The sequence below is a fragment of the Adiantum capillus-veneris genome, chromosome 9 (assembly GCF_014529385.1).
Source record: "Adiantum capillus-veneris isolate H3 chromosome 9, ASM1452938v2, whole genome shotgun sequence".
Lineage (NCBI taxonomy): Eukaryota > Viridiplantae > Streptophyta > Polypodiopsida > Polypodiales > Pteridaceae > Adiantum > Adiantum capillus-veneris.
The window spans coordinates 18,111,521-18,131,863 of NC_140939.1; the positions used below are offsets into that span (position 1 = coordinate 18,111,521).

The window sequence follows — 20,343 nt, forward strand, 5'->3', positions numbered from 1 at the left end:
TCATGAAGCCATTAATACATGAGTTTTTTTCTCAAAACAAATTAGAATGGCCCTCACACATTCCCCCCACGCCCCCAACCCCTCTCTCTCTCTCTCACACAAAGATGGTTGCTGGTAGCACCACAGAGCTCGCAACCCAACAATGCTTTGGAAAAACCTAGAATTATAGTCTTATAAAACCTACAACTAAAAATGGAAGTAGATTTTTCTATATTTCCTTAATTCAAAAAAGTAGAAAACATACGTTAAGTTCATCCCAAATTTTGGGGTTTCAAAAACCTAAAACTCTTAACTATACACTTAACTTTTCAAAAACAAGGTGAAAGTTCACTATGACCTACATAAGGTATGAGAAGAATTTAATAATAAAAACTCTGAACCCATGGTTTGTGGGTTCAAATCCCCCATTGGGTCACCCTAGAGGGACACCTTGTGCTCACTTGGTGTTGACATTGTTAGGGCTCTTGCCCTTGGACACCCGAGGAGAAGGTTCCTAGCAAGTTGCTACGAGTTCTCTCCGTCATTCCTAGCACGTAGTGCATCAATTAGGTGGCCATGGTGATGACTATGCATGGCTCTTGCCCGATGGTATGCAGCTCTTGCCCTGTTTCATGGCTAATATTTGGAAGGGATAAGCACCTTCCCCTTTGGGCTGCCACATGGCTTTACCAACATAGTCCGATGCAACCCATGCGACTACTATGATCAAACAATTCTGAAGGCTCCCAAGCTCTATGGTGCTCGCCTGTGGACAAGAAACGCATCCACACTCTCCCATAGCCCAAACAACCCTCACAAGCACTGAAAAATCCACCTAATTCTCAAACAACCTATGATGTGTTGAGGGGCGTTGACACAACAGGAATACACGATGACTTTGAAGATAAACCCTCAGACTCACAAACTCCATCTTCAAAGTAATAGACTCTCACGAATGCTCTTCAAGTAGGCGCTAGATTAAGAGTAACCATAGTTGGGTTGGGTTCGATCATAGTCGTCAACCTCTATGTTGGCAGTAGAGGAGGCAATAGAACCGTGGGGGATACCCCTTAAGGTATCAATTAACACATCGGATTGAAGAAAAATGGGAATTTTGAGCGACACAAGCTTGCCAAAAATGCTAGCATTGATCAAATTGAAGCAGCACCAAAAATTAATCAGCAGGTGCTACTGGCGATACAGAGGCTGTATTGTGTGGCAAATGGGACTTCCATTTTTGCTCAAAACAGCTCTTACAGCTACAAAATTTCCTGAAGAACAAAGAGCCCTTCATTGCTAATTCAGCAGGAGTGAAAGCCTGCTCTGCTATAATAATTGCTGTGGAACAAGGCCTGCTGCATTAAATGCTGGAGAAACCAATTGAGGCCTGTCCTTCTACTCATTTTACATTTGTGGCATGCACATTGCCTTATCCTGGTTGACAGATCTAGGCTACCACAAGCAAACCTGTCACCTTCGGTGATCACCACACGGGCAACCAGAAAACCGCAAGATACAATATGTTACAAATCAAACAGCATACGATTTACGGTAGCCTTCACACTTGCACTGCTGACACCTTCTTTTTCCGGCCCAGCTTGTTGGGCTTCTCCGAGTCATCACTATCCGGATCTGCAGATGATCTCTTGTACTTGATGGCCGCATCCAGAGAGTAGATCCTCAGCGCCAACGAGCACAGAGTTTTGATTCCAAATCCAGCCGACAGGGATGTCCAGTTACACCATGACTCTTTCAAAGAACTTGCTTTAACCATCTGCTCCAGCAACACGATCGATTGCACCAACTGCAAGTGAACATCAAGCATAAATTTATTTGAATTGAACCATCTAATCGAACACATAAACCGACTAACAGCGCCATGATAAAAAATAACCCCTTTCGGTAGATTCCCCTTCACTGTGGAAAATTGGTTTTACATTTCAATTCACATCAAAGTTTGAAAACAGAACACCATCTTCTACTCAATTTATCTTGGGTCTTTTGTTTCTAAGCTAAGCATGATGAACCCCATACCTAGCTAACATTAATCGTGATACACTTATCTCAAGGCTCTATGCACATTCCACATCATCTGGGTAATGGCATCTGTAAACCTAGCGGTAACGTGCCTAGGTAGGTCCAACAGAGCCAACTTCCCCTTATATAACCCTGCTTGATAAAATTTCAATGAGGAAACGTACTTAGGGAGAGTCCAACCGAGCCATCTTCCCCTTATTTACACCCCCGGTTGATGAAATGTCAACGTCCTAGAGCTGTCTTATGCATGGGCCAAAGGTTCTTATAGTGGGAAAGTGGCGAAGTACATCTACCCAATATGCATTGCAGAATGCTAAATTCTTGCATTTAATAGGAATAACGTGTGTATATTTTAGGGTTAAAAAGTATGCTTTTTGCCCAAGAAGAGCTCCCCATACTAGAACAATCCTCTCAAGGAACAAGGTGAGGTCTCACGATGGCCTTCAAAAACGAGGAGAGAGATAGAGGTACTGTCAATTGGCAGAAGAAACAACATTAGCCCTCCACATTAGTCCTTTGAAGAAGCGGTTGGGACAAAATGAACAAGTCGTTCCTCTTGAGGAAATCCCAAGTTTGGAGGATAGCACACGTTACATGCCACTTAACCCAAATTGGTTCTTGATCAAAGGGTCAAACATGAATCCACTGCTACTTGGGCATTCGTACGATCATTGAAGAACCATTTCCCTGGTTACGTAGCCGAGGATATTGATGACAACAATTAAAAATAAGGGGGAAGGTGTTACCCTCCCAGACATCACGATGGGCACCTGAGCTATGTCCGGCCAAGTGTGAACATGGCCACATATTAGGTGAATCTTATAAATAGCACAAAGCTCTCGTGAGACATCTTGTGTGATCACCACACTTGGACTCTAGGCATTTGGCACCTCTACCTGCACACCCGTATTGATGTGGGCTTGGTGGTATGAATAATGAGACACCCATATTGGCTCTATGTCTCAGAAGTGAGCCTGGTGTCTGCTCTCTACACTTGTTTATGCGTGAGTATGGCTTGTCATGTCACAATTGCAAGATGGATCCTGTCACAAGACCATGACAAACACTAACTTTATTTGTTGTCCTCGTTCCCTTGATTTTTATCTGATTTTTGGGACCCTCTCTTTGAAATCACAAATGCTCGGACATTGCATGGCTAGTGTGAAACGGCCGTTTGCTGAGAGTTTTACCCGCAGGAGTCAAGGTCAGGCAACCACGAGATGGTTGGGCCGATTGGCACTGAGAACTGACTAGTAGAGAAGTGGCTAGGCTAAGTTAAAGTCTTTTAGGCCCTACAGCAAGACTTCATAAGTTGGAGGGGGGTTAGGAATTCAACCATATGGAGCAAACGGGACTCTTGTCAGCAGGAGAGCTACCTACTGGTCAACACACACTTCCGAAGTCTCTTCCCCGCTAGGGGCCCCCAAATATGAGTGTGGAGGCTGATTTTCAGTATTGTAAGTGGATTTTCAGGTTTGAAGCTTCAATGGGAAGCTTGCCTTCTTCCCTTGTCTCATGTAGCGCAATGATTTGCTCTCCCATTCTCATCTACCACTAGTCCCCCCTCATGTTCTTCACCTTCTCAGAGGCCACTCTGATAGATGGTTGTACAAGTGGAATGTTTTGTGTCAGATACTCGGCTTGATGTGAAGCACTTTCTTCCTCATTGTTGACAAGGCTTATCTGTTTTTGCTTCTTCCTAGATACTGTAATATTATCCCCTTCAACTGTTGGGTGTTGATAGAGAGGAATATCTCCAATTTGATCCTCAATCTCTCTGGCATTAGTTGCAGGTGTTATTCTGCTCGACAAGAAAACTTTTCTACAAAAGGACCAACACCATGGTATCTCCTCAAATGACCGTGTATAGTTTTGTGGGTTTTATGCATGTTTGCCAAGAGCCTTCTGAATAGGAACCAGATTAGCTAATTGCTAAACCCCCACAGGTACGCACAGTTCCATCGCGACAAATAGTTGGAGAAGAGTAAGAGCCTTTGTCTTGTCTTAAAAACCACTGCACGTGTCAAACTTCACAACTGCACCACCTTCCTTCTATGGTTTCAGCTTATCAAGCACTGTCAAATTATCATAGGGAAGTGTCTACAACATGGGTACAGTGGTTGGGATCATCTCTGCTCTTTGGCCACTAGCATTTTGACTTCCTGATGCCATATTTGCTTGCTGGTTGGCAAAACCAGCCATACCAAAATTGCCATATGGCACCCCAAACTAGCCTTGAGTACTCTGAAACCCTAACTGTATGCCGATATTACCATACATGGGGTTAGGCATCATGCCTTGCATACCCCCAAACAATGTTCCTAGCATGTACAACTAATTTCCAAGCGCATAACCAACAATGCTTTGAAACACAGATCCACCTATAAAATACCCAAGATATACCGTAGGTGGTGGAAATACCTAATGCATAGCCTGGAAGGTAGTTCCCGGACCATTTAGACCAACATTTGGACGTTCAAAGGTGGCTGGATGAAATGATATAGCTTGATAAATTGGCATCCTAGCCACCTGTTCATGGACAAAAAAGGTTTGCCTTGGAGCCTCAAGTGACTCTGTAACATGCCAATGGTCCCTGTCCTACTGAGTAGCATTTGGGGCCCGCCCTTGAGCCTCAACAGACTCAACTAGATGAGAATGTTGCCTTGCTTGCTGTGACTCTAGTGGAGCTTGCAAAAACTCCATAAACCTGGGAGTCTACATCAACCGAGTAAACACATTCAGAGCAGCTATCAATTGTGTCCTGAACACATCCTCATCTAGTTGCCCAATCATTATCCCTTGAGTTTGTGGCGCATTCACATCAATAAAAGGTACAGACAGTGGTGGCCCTGAACTTTCGCCAACCTTATGCTCTGTGGGAATAGCATGTCTATCCTTTGAAGAGGATCCCTCTTCTCTAGTGTCATCAATCATGTGAGCCATAGTGGAATTCCAAGTATATGTGCTTTGTTTCTTCGCCCAAAACAGACCAAGGCTTACTTCTTGAGGAAAAAGTGATGCAGTCCGGGCCACGGAACCATGAAACCGGCTTGTAGTTTTCCTCAAGGGCGGTAAACTTTAGCATTCACCCGTAAATAATTCATCAAACTTTCTCTGCACCTTAGGACACAAAGAAACTTTACAATTGAACCTGCAACTGGAATTCACCACTTCAAACAATCTACGACTTGGTAGCTAGAGTGCTCCCAAGTAGACAATGACACCCTGTTGGCCTCAAAGGTTGGCACCCCTTTCGGTATTTCTTTAATCTTCTTGCACCTGAGAAAACCTGTAAACTTCTACAAGCTGTACCACTAAGATTCCCTACTTTAGCCCAATTTCAGCAGCATAAAAGCAGTAGAAGTCTCCATGGACAAAAACCCAATTAAACGGTGATTTTCCACGCACTTCAGAACACTTTCATAAATCTGGCAAGAAACTACAGCACGCTGAATTCACTTTTTTTGGCCACTAAAATACATCAAAACACTTGTATGGCAGTTCCCTAGCTTCCCCAAAGCTCCGGGGACATTTAGGCATGAATAGTGACCCAAACCCTAAACCTTTAAAAAAAATTACAGCACACTGTAATTCTCTGTTTAGGGCTCCGATTTGCGTCTCGGTCGCTATTGTGGGTAGCCCTCGAGCTCCAGCACCTATAGTTACTTGACCTTTGATTTAAAGGAGATTTCTTGCGAGAAACCTCTCTTAATCGTCTTGTTACTGCGTGTACCTACTTGAATCGGTGATTAGCTGATTCAATCCTATGCAAGAGGCTCTTGCCTCGGCAATCAAGCATAATATCCCCACATTTGTACATGACAAATGGATAGCCATTGAGCTGGGCATCACGAATATATATGCAAAGGAGGGGAGAGATGCATGAGAGCGGAATCATGGTGCTACATAAGACAGAGGAGAAGGCAAGCTTTCCATTAAAGCACATACAATGTACAGCACAATGAAGCTTCAATTCAGCCCCAAATCGATCTTGGGCGACCCTCTTGCTGAGGTATCTTGCAAATGACTCTCTAGTTGCCAAGTGTCCACTTTGCCCATTTGGTTTAATTTCTTAATACCCACCAACTTAAGAAGTCTCGATGAGGGGCCTAAATGATTTTAACCAAGCCTAACAATTCTTTTACTAGTCAGATTTTAGTGCCGATCGGCCCAACCATCTCGTGGCTGCCTAGCCTCCTACGGGTGAAACTCTCGGGCATCGGCCCGACATGCAATGTCTGGGCATTTGTGATTTCAAAAAGAGGATCCCCAGGTTGACAGACAATCCACTATCACGAACAAATGTATGCAGAGCATCCAAATGACGTTGCATCCCCTGTGAAGAGTCAAAAATCAGCACAATATCATCAGCATATAGTAACAACAAAATCCATTTCCCTGCTACTTGAGCCTCCCTGTCTCCCTGGCACTCTACATAGTCCGAAAACTCATCCACATACATCCCAAAAAGAGTCCGGGGATAGGGGGCATCCCTACTTTACTCCAACAGTGGAGTGGACCATGTCAGACATTCCTTCAGTGGTGCATGCCCGCCCCATCACTGTCCTATATAGAGCCAGAATACCCCATATCAGCTCTGTAGGCACATCCATGTCATGGAGTCTGCGTATAAGTCTGGCTCTCGGCACTGTGTCAAAAGCTTTGCAGAAATCCACAAAGCTACAATAGATCCTCTTGCCATGGTGTCTACCCTCCTCAATAATAGCTGTAAGTGTCAGGATCTCGTCAAGAGTGGAGAAACCTCTCCTGAAACCTGCTTGCCCTGGTGCTCTTATGCCCTCTCGCTCTGCCCATCTACTCAGCTCCTGCTCAAGAACGGATGCATACAGCCTAGCTAATGTGTGACCAACCATGATGGTGCAATAATTCCCGGGAATCATGGGATCTCCTGACTTGAAAATAGGCACAATCGTAGCCATACTCCAAGTCTCAGGGAAGCCTTTATGCATGGCTCGATTAAACATCATAGCCAGGAGCTCTGCAAGCATATCTCTAGCATGGATAAAGTGCTCTGCTACCAGACCATCATGATCATGTGCTCTCCTTGTCTTCATCCTGTCAATGGCTTTCCTTACCCTCTCGGCAGTAAAGAAAGAACATGTCTTCGGGCATGTCTCTAGTGGGAGAGCACGGGGGAGCAGAGACAGGGGCAGCGGGAGCAGCAATGCGGGGGGGGGGGGGGGGGGGGGGGGGGGGGGGGGGGCGTGCAGGAGCAAGGGCAGCAGGAGCACGGCGTGAGAGAGAGGGGAGCAGGGGGCCGGGGCAGCGGGACAGAGGGAGCAGGGGCAGCGGGAGAGAGAGGGAGCAGGGGCAGCGGGACAGAGGGAGCAAGGGGGCAGAGGCAGCGGGAACGAGGGAGCAGGGGCAGGGGCACCGGGATAGAGAGAGCAGGGGAGCGGAGAGAGAGAGAGAGAGAGAGAGAGAGAGAGAGAGAGAGAGTACCTTGAGGAGTTGTATTTGGTGTTAGCTCAAACATATCCGAGGGTCATTCAATTTCCATATCGAAGTCCGCCTTATATGTGTCTCTCACGTACATGCCCAACGTCAAGTTGTCCTTGTGCGCGACTTACCGCGTTTATTCCAAGTGGTAATATCTTCATTAATTGCATCGCTATATTTCCCAATTCAAAGTTGTGTACGTGTATTTTGAGGTCACTCCTATAGAAATCCCTATGTTGCTGTTGTAGCAACTATGCCTCAATTTGCCCTTACACACACGTAATGTCAGAATAGGTAGCGGAAGATGCAATGAAGACGAGAACTAGCCTCCGATCCGGTGGACACATCGTCTTTGATATGGCTCGACTCCTACAAGATCCTCTGAGACTAGAGTACACCTGCAATGCCACATACATGAACAAGGCAATTGTGGAGAAGAGAGATGACTGAGGTAGAAAGAGACTGGACATCTGAGAATGAGAGAGAGAGAGAGAGAGAGAGAGAGAGAGAAATGAAATGAAATGTTATATTAACGTCTTCAAAAGGCCAAAGTGACCTATGAGACCAAAAAGTTACAATGCGGTGTATCTGATACAAAGTCAGATTAACAAAATAAATTAATCTAGGATACCAAAATATAAATACTGCGGAAACCTAAACTAAGCTGACAAGTGTGAAAGGTGAAAGGCGTGAAATGTGTGAACTAAGCAGTACAATGTGTATACAATATGGGAGGGAAGTGGAGATCCATCTTCATAGAGATCCATCTTCATCTGTACTCTAGACGACGAAAAAGTATGGCTCGAATCCTTTGTTGAAGCCTCCTTCGGAACTGTGTAGCTCCTCCTCCATCGGGGTTGTCTAGATCTTCCTAGTTCCAATGCTCGGTCTATGAGAATGCCAGTAGTGCGGGCAGACCTCTCCACTGTTGGCTGCTCCTCTGTCTGTTCTTCTGGGTGTACAATATCTAGTGTAAAGAAATCTGTGATCTGTCTCTGGGGTTGTCTCTCTTTAGCTCTCCTCAGTAAAGTTTCTCTATGCCTGTGTAACTCAAGTAGATATAGCCCAAGACATCTTTGGTCCTCATAACTCATGACCCTAGATAGAGGCCCAAAACCTTCTCTGAATAGACAATGAAAACGGCCTCGTATCTCATAGTACACTGTGCAATGACATATGTAATGTACCTGTCTCTGGCTCTAGATGGCATAAGCGGCATATCCTGCTATCTGTTGGTGTCCCTCTGAATCTGCCAGTCTCAATCTCAAGCTGATGTGAGGACGTGCGTATCTGGCCAATGGCACAACGCAAACCATGAGAAAGATGCGTGTCCATATAGCTAGGTCGAATCACAAACCCATCCCCCGTGAGGTGGAGAAGATGTTCTCTGTAGAAAGCCATCTTTGTTCCCAACTCCTATATCGGCTCTATCCATGTCCTCCTCGTGTCCAGCTGGATCAGATCCTGACGAATGAGTCTATTCATCTCTACCCGCATCAGAGACCTCAAGGGTGCTTGTAGAGAGTATTGAAAAGGAGGTACCCTGTCCATGGTGAAACCATGTGTCTGAAACCATGATGCCATTTGTGCATACCAGCATGATGTATCCCCATTAAGAGCTAATTGTTTGGAGGACTCTAGAGCCACCCTGGCATATCTGTCTCTGGTAGTATCCCACAGACTGTGTACAAAGGAGAGTGATCTAGTAAGCGCCTCAATCTCCATTAGGGGGGCAGCTAATTCCGCTCGAATGATATCATGCGGTACGGAAGCCTTGGCTCTAATTAGCCGAGAGATCATAGATACCAGGGGCTTCTCCATACGCCTCCAACCATCCTGGCCTACAGAAGGTCCCCAAACCTGCACCCCATATAACATAGTAGAGGCGACCAAAGTATCAAAGAGCCATAACTTTGTCTTAGGTTCCTGGAACTGAACCTGCGAACACATCCTCTCCATTCCTCCCAGAGCCGCACCAGCTCTAGTTAGTCTAGTCTCTGTTGCTCTTCTCAAAGAAAATCTCGGCCCAGTAAAGACTACCCCCAGGTAAGTGTATGCATCTGTATACTCCACAATCTCCTGACCATATTTGAAAGTAAGTATTGATCTCCTGACCCATTGCGGCGTGGTGTTAAACACCATAACCTTGGTTTTACCTAGGTTTACACACAATCCACTATCCTCTGCAAAACTACGTAGTGCATCCAAATGTCGTTGCATACCTTCTCGTGAGTCAGATATCAGCACAATATCATCAGCATATAGCAACAATGGGATCCACGTCCCTGCCAGTTGGGTGCCCCTGTCACCCTCTCTCTCAATGTAATCAGATATCTCATCAACATACATACCAAATAGAGTAGGAGACAATGGGCAGCCCTGTTTTACTCCAATAGTAGAGTGAACTAAATCAGATGCCCCTTCTGGAGTGTGTACATGTCCCATCACTGATCTGTACAGAGCCATAATCCCCCAAATCACCTCTATGGGCACCCCCATCTCCTGTAGTATGCGCATCAATTGAGCTCTTGGTACCATGTCAAATGCTTTGCAAAAATCCACAAAGCTGCAATAGATCCGTCTCCCATGTGCTCTGCCCTCCTCAATGACGGCCCTGAGTGTCAGAATATGATCAAGAGTGGAGAAACCCCTCCTGAAGCCGGCCTGACCCTTTGCTCGTACCCCCTCGCCCTCTGCCCAATTACTCAAGTGTTGCTCTAGAATAGATACATACAACCGTGCCAATGTGTGTCCAACCATAATAGTGCGGTAGTTCCCAGGCTCTATAGGGTCACCCGCCTTGAAGATGGGCACAATGTTAGACAACCTCCAAGTCTCAGGTAATCCCTCACACATGGCACGATTGAACAACACTGCGAGAACCTCCATCAGCATATCCCTGGCATGTATAAAGTGCTCCGCTACTAGACCGTCATGATCATATGCCTTCCCGGTCCTCATCCTGTCGATGGCCCTTTGTACCATCTCAGGTGTAAAGAAAGTGCTCGTAGCTGGGCAAGGCTTGGTAGGGTCTGGAAGGGGTTCTTGTCCAGGAACCGTACATAATGATGTCGCATATTGGCCCCACACATCAGGTGAAGTAATCACTAGGGGAGGGGAGTGCTCATGGAAGAGTCGCCATGCCTCTCCTGAGTCCCTACTCAAGAACATCTGATATAAGTCTCGCTCCATCTGAGCTAGGACATCATCCAACCACTACCCCCGAAAAACGTTTGGGAAGTAAATGTTGTCATGTCACGTGCACATCTAACCCTGTGTGCATGTGGACAATCTGTAACTTCTAGAGCTTGTAGGCAGGATGTGCAAGCACTTTAAAGTAGCTACAACATGAGCACAGCCAATGTCTACTAGGTATACACACTGGGAGTGTTCCCATATAGAACCATTAGTACCAAGCCAAGGTGCTAACTGCATACGAAGCACCTCTTACTGATAGGTTTTCACTTGTTAATTACTGACATATTAGCATCCCTTTTAACAGTCGTGGGCCTCTAGTTCATACTGCTCAACCCAACTTGTTTTACCTATTTAGATGACCTTGGGGTCACCTCTCAGCTCACATCCAGTACCTACAGTACAAGTACCAGCAGCACAAGCACCCTCTAGCGTTTTTTCACCCATCAGCAGCCCCAGGCGTTTTCTCAAGCAATTGCAGATTTCAGCCTCTACACCTCCAAACACTTAGCGTTTTCAGCTATCCGTCCTCAAGCACCTCAAGCGACAGCAAATCAGCCTTCCAACCTAACGTTTTTTCTACAGATCAGCCCCACACAGTTCAGCCACCAATTTTTGTTTCAACGCATCCTCGACATCGGCGTGCCAGATCAGCCCATAGCCTCGTCGAGTTTGCAAATTCCCTTCAGCATCCCTAGTGTTTTGCATTTTCAGCCTAGCCTCACAGATCCAAGCACCTACCACAAGATCCCATCAGCATCTGCATCCAGATCCATTGTATCAGCATTTGTGCAATCTAAAGCAAATATGTATCTACCAATAGAGAGGGGGGCCCTTGGAGGGGGATTGGGGACCCCATCTGTTGTTAGTCTTCTCTCTCTCCACTCACACTCTTCTCTCTCTAGTCTTTTGCACATCTATCTAATGAAGTAAAAGGAACCTTGAGTACGCATCGAGCACTAGTCTTGAGTTATCACCATAAATCACTTCCACTGGTATCAAAGCTCTTTGGCAATGTTCGGTATGTTGCCAACAAGACCGCATAACAATATGAAATATATTGGGATAAATAAAATTTATCACTTAATACTGAAGCCACTGGATATAGAGAGAAATATATATATATATATATATAGATAGATAGATAGATAGATAGAGAGAGAGAGAGAGAGAGAGAGTATTGGGGACCAGAAGTCCCCCCCCCCCCCCCCCCCCCCCCCCCCCCCCCCCCGCCTCCCCCCACGTAAAAGTATTTTTATTAATGGGAAGAAGTCTATACAAGCACTTGAACCAACGTATTACCACGTTCGTTCTAGAATAAGACTTGATAGTACGCAAAAGTCTCAGCTTCCAATTCCTAGGGCAAGACCCTATTCCAAGTAACTTCTGTTCCTTATTCCAAATCCTCGAGAACCAAGGTTCTCGCCTTTGGATCTCACCTTCCAGACTCAGGGCATGGTATTTCTGCAACTCTTTTCCAACTATGTTCCCAAAGTCCTTTTACTACAGAATAACTATGCTTTCTTGGGCGCGACGTCCTTCCTTGGAAATCTCAACTTCCGGATCCCATCTCGAGAGTTTACTGCTCTCAGATCTGTGGATCTACTCCCAAACTCAGAGTGTGAAACCTAATCTCGCTCTAGTTCCCCAGAGCGCTTTTCTCCTACAAAGGCTGATGCCTTTCTCTGTTCTTACTCCCTTGCGAAGAGGAAGTACACCTGCAAACAAAAACTCAGAGACCATAACATGAAAAACATTACCTTCAAAGTCTTGACGCTCAGAATGCAACTCGGTTCTCGAAAAGCAGCTTTCCTGAAGGGATCTCTACACAGAGAATCCTCTCTTCCAATCCTACACAGAAGAGATGAGCTCTCAGGTTCATTCTCGTAAATCAGCCCGTCTACGACATTTATGGGCAGAAAAACAGAGGAAAACAACAGCTTGTCACGGTGGAAACACTTTCCATAAGCACTTGTTCACGATGGAACTCGCCTACATGGTCTTGGCGTCATGTGGTACACTCAAGGCAGCCAAGGGCATCACCCACGGTGTCGACTTCGCGGCTGAAATCTGCAGCAGCATCTCGTTGTGGTTAGCGCTGGCCTTTTTTTGTGTCTGAGAGAGGGGAAGAGTTTGCTTTTTGTAGCTCATGGCAGCTGGCAGGAATAGAAGAGTCCCTCCCGGCAGAAATAGGGCAGTTTGGGGGCGCCTAAGACAGAAGAGAGAGAAAATCGCTTTTGCTTCTGCCAGAAAGAGGGAGAGTGGGGGCACTGGGATTTCTTGCTTTTTTTATCAGATGGCTGCCCACTTATCAAGTGGGAGCCCGGTCACTTTTAAAAATGATCTGAACTTGCTAAAAACTCAATAAAACCTTAAACAATGCATACACAATCACAACCCAAGCATCCCTCGATGCAGTCTCACCCACAGATGCAATGCTAACATAGACCTCTTTATGGAAAAGCATTTGGTTTCTCGAAAAGAAACCCGCTTTCTCAGAAAGCATCTTGTTTTGTCTCAAAGTTTCCTCTAAACCCATCTTCATTCAAGTGCTTGCTCATCATTGTGCACAATTCCAACACAATTCAGAATTTCCTCTCGACTATGGATATCCCCTTTCCGATGCACCCGTCACCCACCTTGTGACGCATCAGGAATACCCATCACCAAGTCCTTTCCTACCGAACATATGGTACAATCTCCTTCGCGATGCTCTATGTCACCCATCCTATGACACATCAGAGCTGTCCGTTCCTGAATGGTCCAATGCTTCTTCGTGATGCTCCCTGTCACCCATCCGATGTGATGCATGAGAAGTACCCGTTCCTGGTGGCCTTACAGATATTCCCGTTCACATTGCTCAAGTCATTACTTTGAATGACACATTAGAAATATCTGTACTCGGATGTCTCCAGAGAGAGAAACCCTCTCACATATATATCCCATAATTCTATTAGAATTATTTTTATGTCAGATAAAGCCAATTTAACAACACCAGATAAAGAACCTAAGAACCACCATAAATTCTTTCACTTGTTTGAGATCGCACGTAACCGAAGATCATGTGGGCGTGTCAATCTCTCTAATCTGTGTTTTTGCAGAGTGGCAGGTAACCCAATAAAAGAAGGGCTTGTCCAGCCTCCCCTTGTTTCCCTTTTGCCATTCATTGAGAGCGACCTTGCACATTGTACCGGGCCAATCAACATGAGGTGGAAAAAGCACCCCTGGGGTGAGCGCGTGGCCACCAAGGGGCGCACCTGTAGGAAGGAATTAAGATTGGGTAAGGGAAAAGCAAGAACCAAGAACCCCAAGTACCAAAGTATCCCAATATCTGTACCCCAAGAGCCCAAGTACCTCAGTACTCAGTGCATAGTCATCACCTGAAGCGGAATGGATACTTCGTGTGAAGGTGATGAGTCTGAAGTTGGAGAAGATGTCCTTGCACCAAGAGGACCATTAAATCCTCCTCAATCTCCATCTACACTACGGATTGCACCAAATTTTATGGAGGATTTGGTAAAGTCCACACAGGAGATGATGCTACAGCAAGAGGCTCAACAGGCTGAAGTCGAACTACAAAAGGAGGCTCGACAGGCCGAAGCCAAAAGGGCAAAGAAGGCTCAATGAGTTACAGTTGAAAGGGAAAACCATACATGGGACTTCGTTGATTTGCCTAAAGGGCACAAGGCTCTGCCATGTAAATGGGTTTACAAGACCAAGGTCACATCTGATGCTTCTTCTAAGTACAAGGCACGTTTGGTTGCTAAAGGGTACAAGCAAAAGCATGGTGTTGATTTTGATGAGATTTTTTCTCCTGTTGTAAAGCTTGCCACATTACGCCTTGTTTTAGGCCTGGTTGCTTCTGAAGATATGGAGTTAAAGCAAATGGATGTCAAAACAGCGTTTTTGCATGGCGATTTGCTTGAGATGATCTATATGATGCAGCCAGAAGGTTTTGTGTCAAAGGGGCAAGAGAAGAAAGTATGTAGACTCTTAAAGAGCTTGTATGGTTTGAAACAATCTCCCCGTGCATGGTATCACAAGTTTGATACATTCATGAGGTCTCAAGGATACAAAAGAAGTAATTCTGATCACTGTTTGTATATCAAAACGGCAAGTGATGGATCTCTTCTATTGCTGATTTTGTATGTTGATGACATGCTTATTGCGGGTAAAAATGTCACGGAGTTGGATGCATTACAGCAAAGCTTAAAAAATCGCTTTGACATGAAGGATCTTGGTGATGCTAATCATATTTTGGGCATGCGTATCTCTCGAGATAGACTTCACAGGCGTCTGTATCTATCTCAACGAGATTATCTTAATAAGATGCTACATCGTTTTCATATGGATGGGGGAAAGGCACTTGGTACTCCGCTGCCTCCATATGTAAAACTGACTGCACATGACTGCCCAAACACAGATGATATGCGGGCTAAAATGGCCAAGATTCCTTATGCATCAGCCGTTGGCAGTTTGATGTATGCTATGGTTGCTACACGTCCGGACATTGCATTTGCGGTGGGAGTGGTAAGCAGGTACATGAGCAATCCTGGCAAAAAGCATTGGGAAGCAGTGAAGTGTATCTTGAGATACTTGAAAGGCACTAAAGACTTGTGCATTTGTTTTGGGAAGAGTGAGACATCTGTGCATGGCTTTACAGATGCAGATTTTGCTGGACATCCAGATTGCAGGAAGTCTACCTCTGGATATGTGTTTACATTCACAGGAGGTACAGTTTCTTGGATTTCTAGACTGCAAAAATGTGTTGCTTTGTCTACCACTGAGGCTGAGTATGTGGCTGCCACTGAGGCATGCAAAGAAGCTTTGTGGCTCATGCGTTTGGTAGAAGAGCTTGGCATTAAGTCACCGGTTCCTGTGCTACACTGTGATAGTCAGAGTGCTATTATGCTTGCAAGGAATCCTGTTTTTCATGCCAAGACAAAGCACATAGAGGTGAAGTATCATTTTATCAGGAGTGTGCTTGATGACAAGAGCATTACACTTGTCAAGGTGCACACAGATGACAATCCTGCGGATCTTTTGACCAAGAGTCTTCCAGCAGAGCGGTTTGCATATTGCCGTCAGATGATGAGTGTTGGATGAGTAAGTGCATGATCAGCTGATGTATCATAGTTAGTTGATTCTTTGATCTCCCAAGGTACATTGCCTTTAGGTGGGAGGTTGTTAGGGAATAAAGGCCTAAGTGCCTTGTATTTACTAACTTATAAGTTAAAAGACTTATAAGTGAGGGGGCCCAAGTGTGAATGGCCCCCTAGTCACTTACTCATATACTCAAATGTGAAGCCCAAAAATACACTAGCGTGGTTTTTTCCCAAATCCAACGAGCTCTCTCTCTCTCTCTCTCACGTTTTCTCTGCGTGAGCATCCTCAGCGCCACTCTCCTCTTCTCCTTCACTCTCATTGCATAGGATAGCAAGTGGGCTCTCTCTCCTGCTCCCCCACAAGTATGATACTATGAGTGAAGGTTTTGTGAGTGATAGAGAGATCGGATGGGATCCCAATCTCCCCTCCAAGGGCACCCCTCTCTATCGCTAGAGAGGTATTTGCTTTAGAGTGCACAAAAATGTTGATACAATGGTCCTAGACGCTGATAAGCTGATGGGATCTTGCTATTGATGCTTGGATCTGCGAGGCTAAGGGCTGAAATGCAAAACGCTAGTGGAACTCGTGGAATCTGCAATCGTCGACAAGGCTATGGCTGATTTGCTATCGCTGATGTCAAGGGTGGGCTGAAAACTGAAAAAACGCTGGCTGATCTGAGGGCTGAATTTGTAAACGCTGATGGGAATGGCTGGACCTGTAATTGTACGGTGAGGTTATGGCTGAAAACTGAAAACGCTGGAAATGACTGGCTAGATCTGTGACGGTACGGCGAGGTTATGGCTGAAAACTGAAAACATTGGTATTGAGTGGCTAGTTCTGCAAAGGGTACTGCTGCCCATCTGCTGGGTACTGAACTTATCCAAGTGGTGACCCCTTTATATCTAATAAATGCTGGGTCGGGCAAAGCTTATAAAAGCCCCCATGATTCGGTAATTGCTGGTAAGTTAAAATCACTTATAAGAGGTCCTTTACATGCACGTAAACTATCTAGGCCATTTCTAATACTAGACTACAGGAGCACTCATCTAGTGCCTACACCTAGCAGACGCTGGTTGTGCTCGTGCAATCAAAGGGTATGCAACTGCCAGAACACTTCCTAGGTTGTCCTAAACCCTAGAAATAGGAGTAAGCTTGTCCACATGCACATAACGTTAGATTTGCACAAGACATCCCCCCCTTTTCAAAGTGAGGCACTGGTACCGAGTTGCATGGCTTTCGCGTAGTCTGCCAACAACTCCAAGGAATCTGCGAAGAAATCTTCGTCAACGCACTCTGTTGCATGGGTGCTGCGATACTCAAACTTCAAAAAAGATTGATTGTAGTGCTTGCTTCTTTGAGCCACGCCGAAAGCGATGCAGGAAAAACTGCTCGGGCTCCATGTCTGCTACTTCGGGTTCATCCTCTTCAAGAATCTCCTTCGGGGGATCTCCCTCAAACAATGTTAACCAAAAAACACGGAAAATGGCGTGCATTGAACATGAATTAGGCAACCGCAAATTCGTAGACACATCTTTTACCTATCATGGCTGGAAATGGACTATGCTTCCTAAAAAACTACACATGAAATGCACAAAAATGTGACGAAGCGTCGTACTTTCCATAGAGTGCTTGCAAAAATGTGATCTAAACTTGACTTTTCCACCTGAAACTATCGACTTGGGCAAACCACAAAGGGAATATCAATGCTTGATGGACAATCGTGCTAATGCTTGTGTTGTGACTGTGTCTTGCCAAGGAATGAGCATTCAAAACTTATTGGCACGATCTACAATGGCGAAACATTGTGTGTATTCCTTGAATGGAATCTTTCTACCTTTTCTAACATGATCTTCATGCTTCTGTGCTCACTCTGTGTGAACCATATGCATCGTGCAATATGGCTTTCCTATAAGAAGGGAACACATACAAGAGACCGTCACAAATGAGTGTAACGCGACAGGCACCATGTGCTCACCAGTGAGTGGACCATATGCATCGTGCAATATGGCTTTCCTATGAGAAGGGAATACACGAAGATGGTGACGAAAATAGAAAAGACTGTCAAGAATGAGTGTAATGGGACGAGCACCACGTGCCAACTGGAAAAAAAAAGACTGAGATAGACGTTAAGCACTTCAAACAGTTGAACCAAAAGTCAAAGAGATTCCATACGAGACACGGAGTGGGAGAGTTCCACTCCCAGACTACAATGGCCCCAATCGATGGCGCCCCTTTCGATATTTCTTTATATTGCTTTAGGAGCGTACGACTCTGTCGCTCTGCTCTGCTTCTCCACGCAATAGAATGCCAGAGAGAGAGCCCACAACACATATTTAAAGGCCCTTGGCCATCCAAAAGCAGTTACATGAAAAGAAGTATGTTCTGAAAGCATATGGTCCAAAAGCTAGCGCCCAGAGGGTTGTCCGTATAGCGTTGCCACATCATCACTTGTCAACCAAGTCCATACAGCAAGCTACCACGTCATCTTTCTCCTACGCAAGTGAGTTAGAGAGTGTCCCTACTTTATTTTTAGGCCCCTTCGCAAAGGTTCTCCAAGTTGTCAAGCGTTAGGTCCTAATCCAATTTTAATTTGGGCCACTCAACGAGGATTTGTAAGCTGGTGAGTGTTACAAACTGCTAACATGTCAAGCCACTGAAGACCCGAGCCATCTTGAAGATCCCAGCCGAGGGCCCTAAACCCTAGAAGCAGTAGAAAAAGCATAAGTTGTCACCAACTTACAGATCCTTGCCGAGTGGGGACAATTTATTAGAAGAGTTCCAACCAACTTGTGGGACCCCGTCCAATGGAGCGAAGATGTCACAAAGCACTAGCGTAAAAGATGATGACGTGGCAGTTGTACGGATTTTCGTGAAACGCGCTGGCAGCTTTTGGGCATCAACGATTCTCCATGGCATAGATGTTCTCAAACTGTTGCAGGAATGTAAAACTTTCCTTGTGTATCTCCTTTTCCCATAAAGGGGGAAAAAACATACAATCGTTACAAAAGTCGAGACCAAGGCCTTTTACATCTAATCTCCCTAAAGAGGAGAGAACCTCAAGACCTTTCCGGCCCATATGGCAAAGTCTTTTGTGCCAAAGCTCCATTTGAGAATGGGCTTCCGCTACAGCCAAAAACTTGTCGAGTAATGCTTTGCAATACAAATAATATAAAGTCCCCTTCTTGCTACCTTTTACAATTAGCATAGAACCCTTGTATACTTTCCAAGACCCACTACCAAAAGTAGTGAAATAACCTTTCTCCATCCAGCTGTCCCACAGATAGAAAGCTTTTCTTAATACCAGGGACATATCTAACATCTTGCAAAATCAGCTCTTGGCCATTTTCGAGAGACAAATGAATGGTGCCAACACCTCTATCTCACATGCATAGGCCCAAGTAGACCTTGCCTAGGCAACCAGCAATGTAAGAAGAAAACGACTCCAAAGAGGAAGTAATGTGAAAAGAGCCACCGCTATCCACTATCCACGATTGGAACAGCACATCATGAGCAGAAAGTAAAGCACCAATCACTTCCCTTTTGGTGATGTGCATATCACCTGCTGCTGCCATAACATCTCCATTAATGCATGAGGCTACAACAAGCTCTTCTTGAGTGTCAGGAAGCTCTTCCATGACACACTAGATGCAACATTGGCTTTTGCAACTTCTTTTGAGCAAGAACTGTCATCATCTCTCTTGCATCCTTCGTTTTCTTTCCCTGCTGTTTCTTTCTTTCTTGCTCTTTCTTGTAGTATCAGCAATCGGGCTTTTTGTGCCCTTTACGTCCACATTGATAGCAAGTCACATGTTGTTTGCCCTTGCTTCTACTTTTGCTTTTGCTTTTAGTAGCTTCATTCTCCCTCTTTTCGAATCTGCCTCTACTAAGCTAAGACACTGCTTTCACCACTAGACTTCCTCCTAATTTCTTCATTCAGGATAGAGCTCTGAACACCATCACACGTTAAAGCTGTTAGGGAATAAAGGCCTAAGTGCCTTGTATTTACTAACTTATAAGTTAAAAGACTTATAAGTGAGGGGGCCCAAGTGTGAATGGCCCCCTAGTCACTTACTCATATACTCAAATGTGAAGCCCAAAAGATATAGCGTGGCTTTTCCCAAAAATTCAACGAGCTCTCTCTCTCTCTCTCACATTTTTTCCCTGCGCAAGCTTCTTCTGCGCCATTCCTCCCTTCTCCTTCACTCTCATTGCATAGGACAGCAAGTGGGCTCTCTCTCCTGCTCCCCCACACATGGTATCAGAGCTTTAGGGTTTCCAAGAGAGCCATCTTCGCAACACAGATCAGAATTCTGTTTTTGCTCGCTGCGGGAAGGATATTCAACCGTTTTCGATCAACTCTGTCGCGAAGGGATCCTCTCACCGTATAGAATCGACCTCCGGTGACAGTTTCCCCAAAATTAGGGTTTCAAAAACTGGCGAACAACAGCCTATTTCTGCTGAAATTGACCAATTTCGGGGTCAATTTGATGCAATTTCATTAGGGCAAGTCTCACAAGTCAATCTTACAGGTGTTTCCACCAACGAGGTTCTGAAAATTCAGCAAAA

At 45.2% G+C, this 20,343-nt stretch overlaps 1 protein-coding gene across 1 annotated transcript in view; it reads right to left on the reverse strand.

The window, feature by feature from the left end:
* Positions 1–1,108: 1,108 nt before the first annotated feature.
* Positions 1,109–20,343, reverse strand: part of MBD9 (methyl-CPG-binding domain 9) — a 97,858-nt gene continuing 78,623 nt past the window's right edge. The window contains exon 10 of the mRNA XM_086519473.1: positions 1,109–1,783. Coding sequence (XP_086375599.1) covers positions 1,538–1,783 — 246 coding nt within the window. The 3' untranslated portion in view covers positions 1,109–1,537. The remainder of the gene's footprint in view (positions 1,784–20,343) is intronic.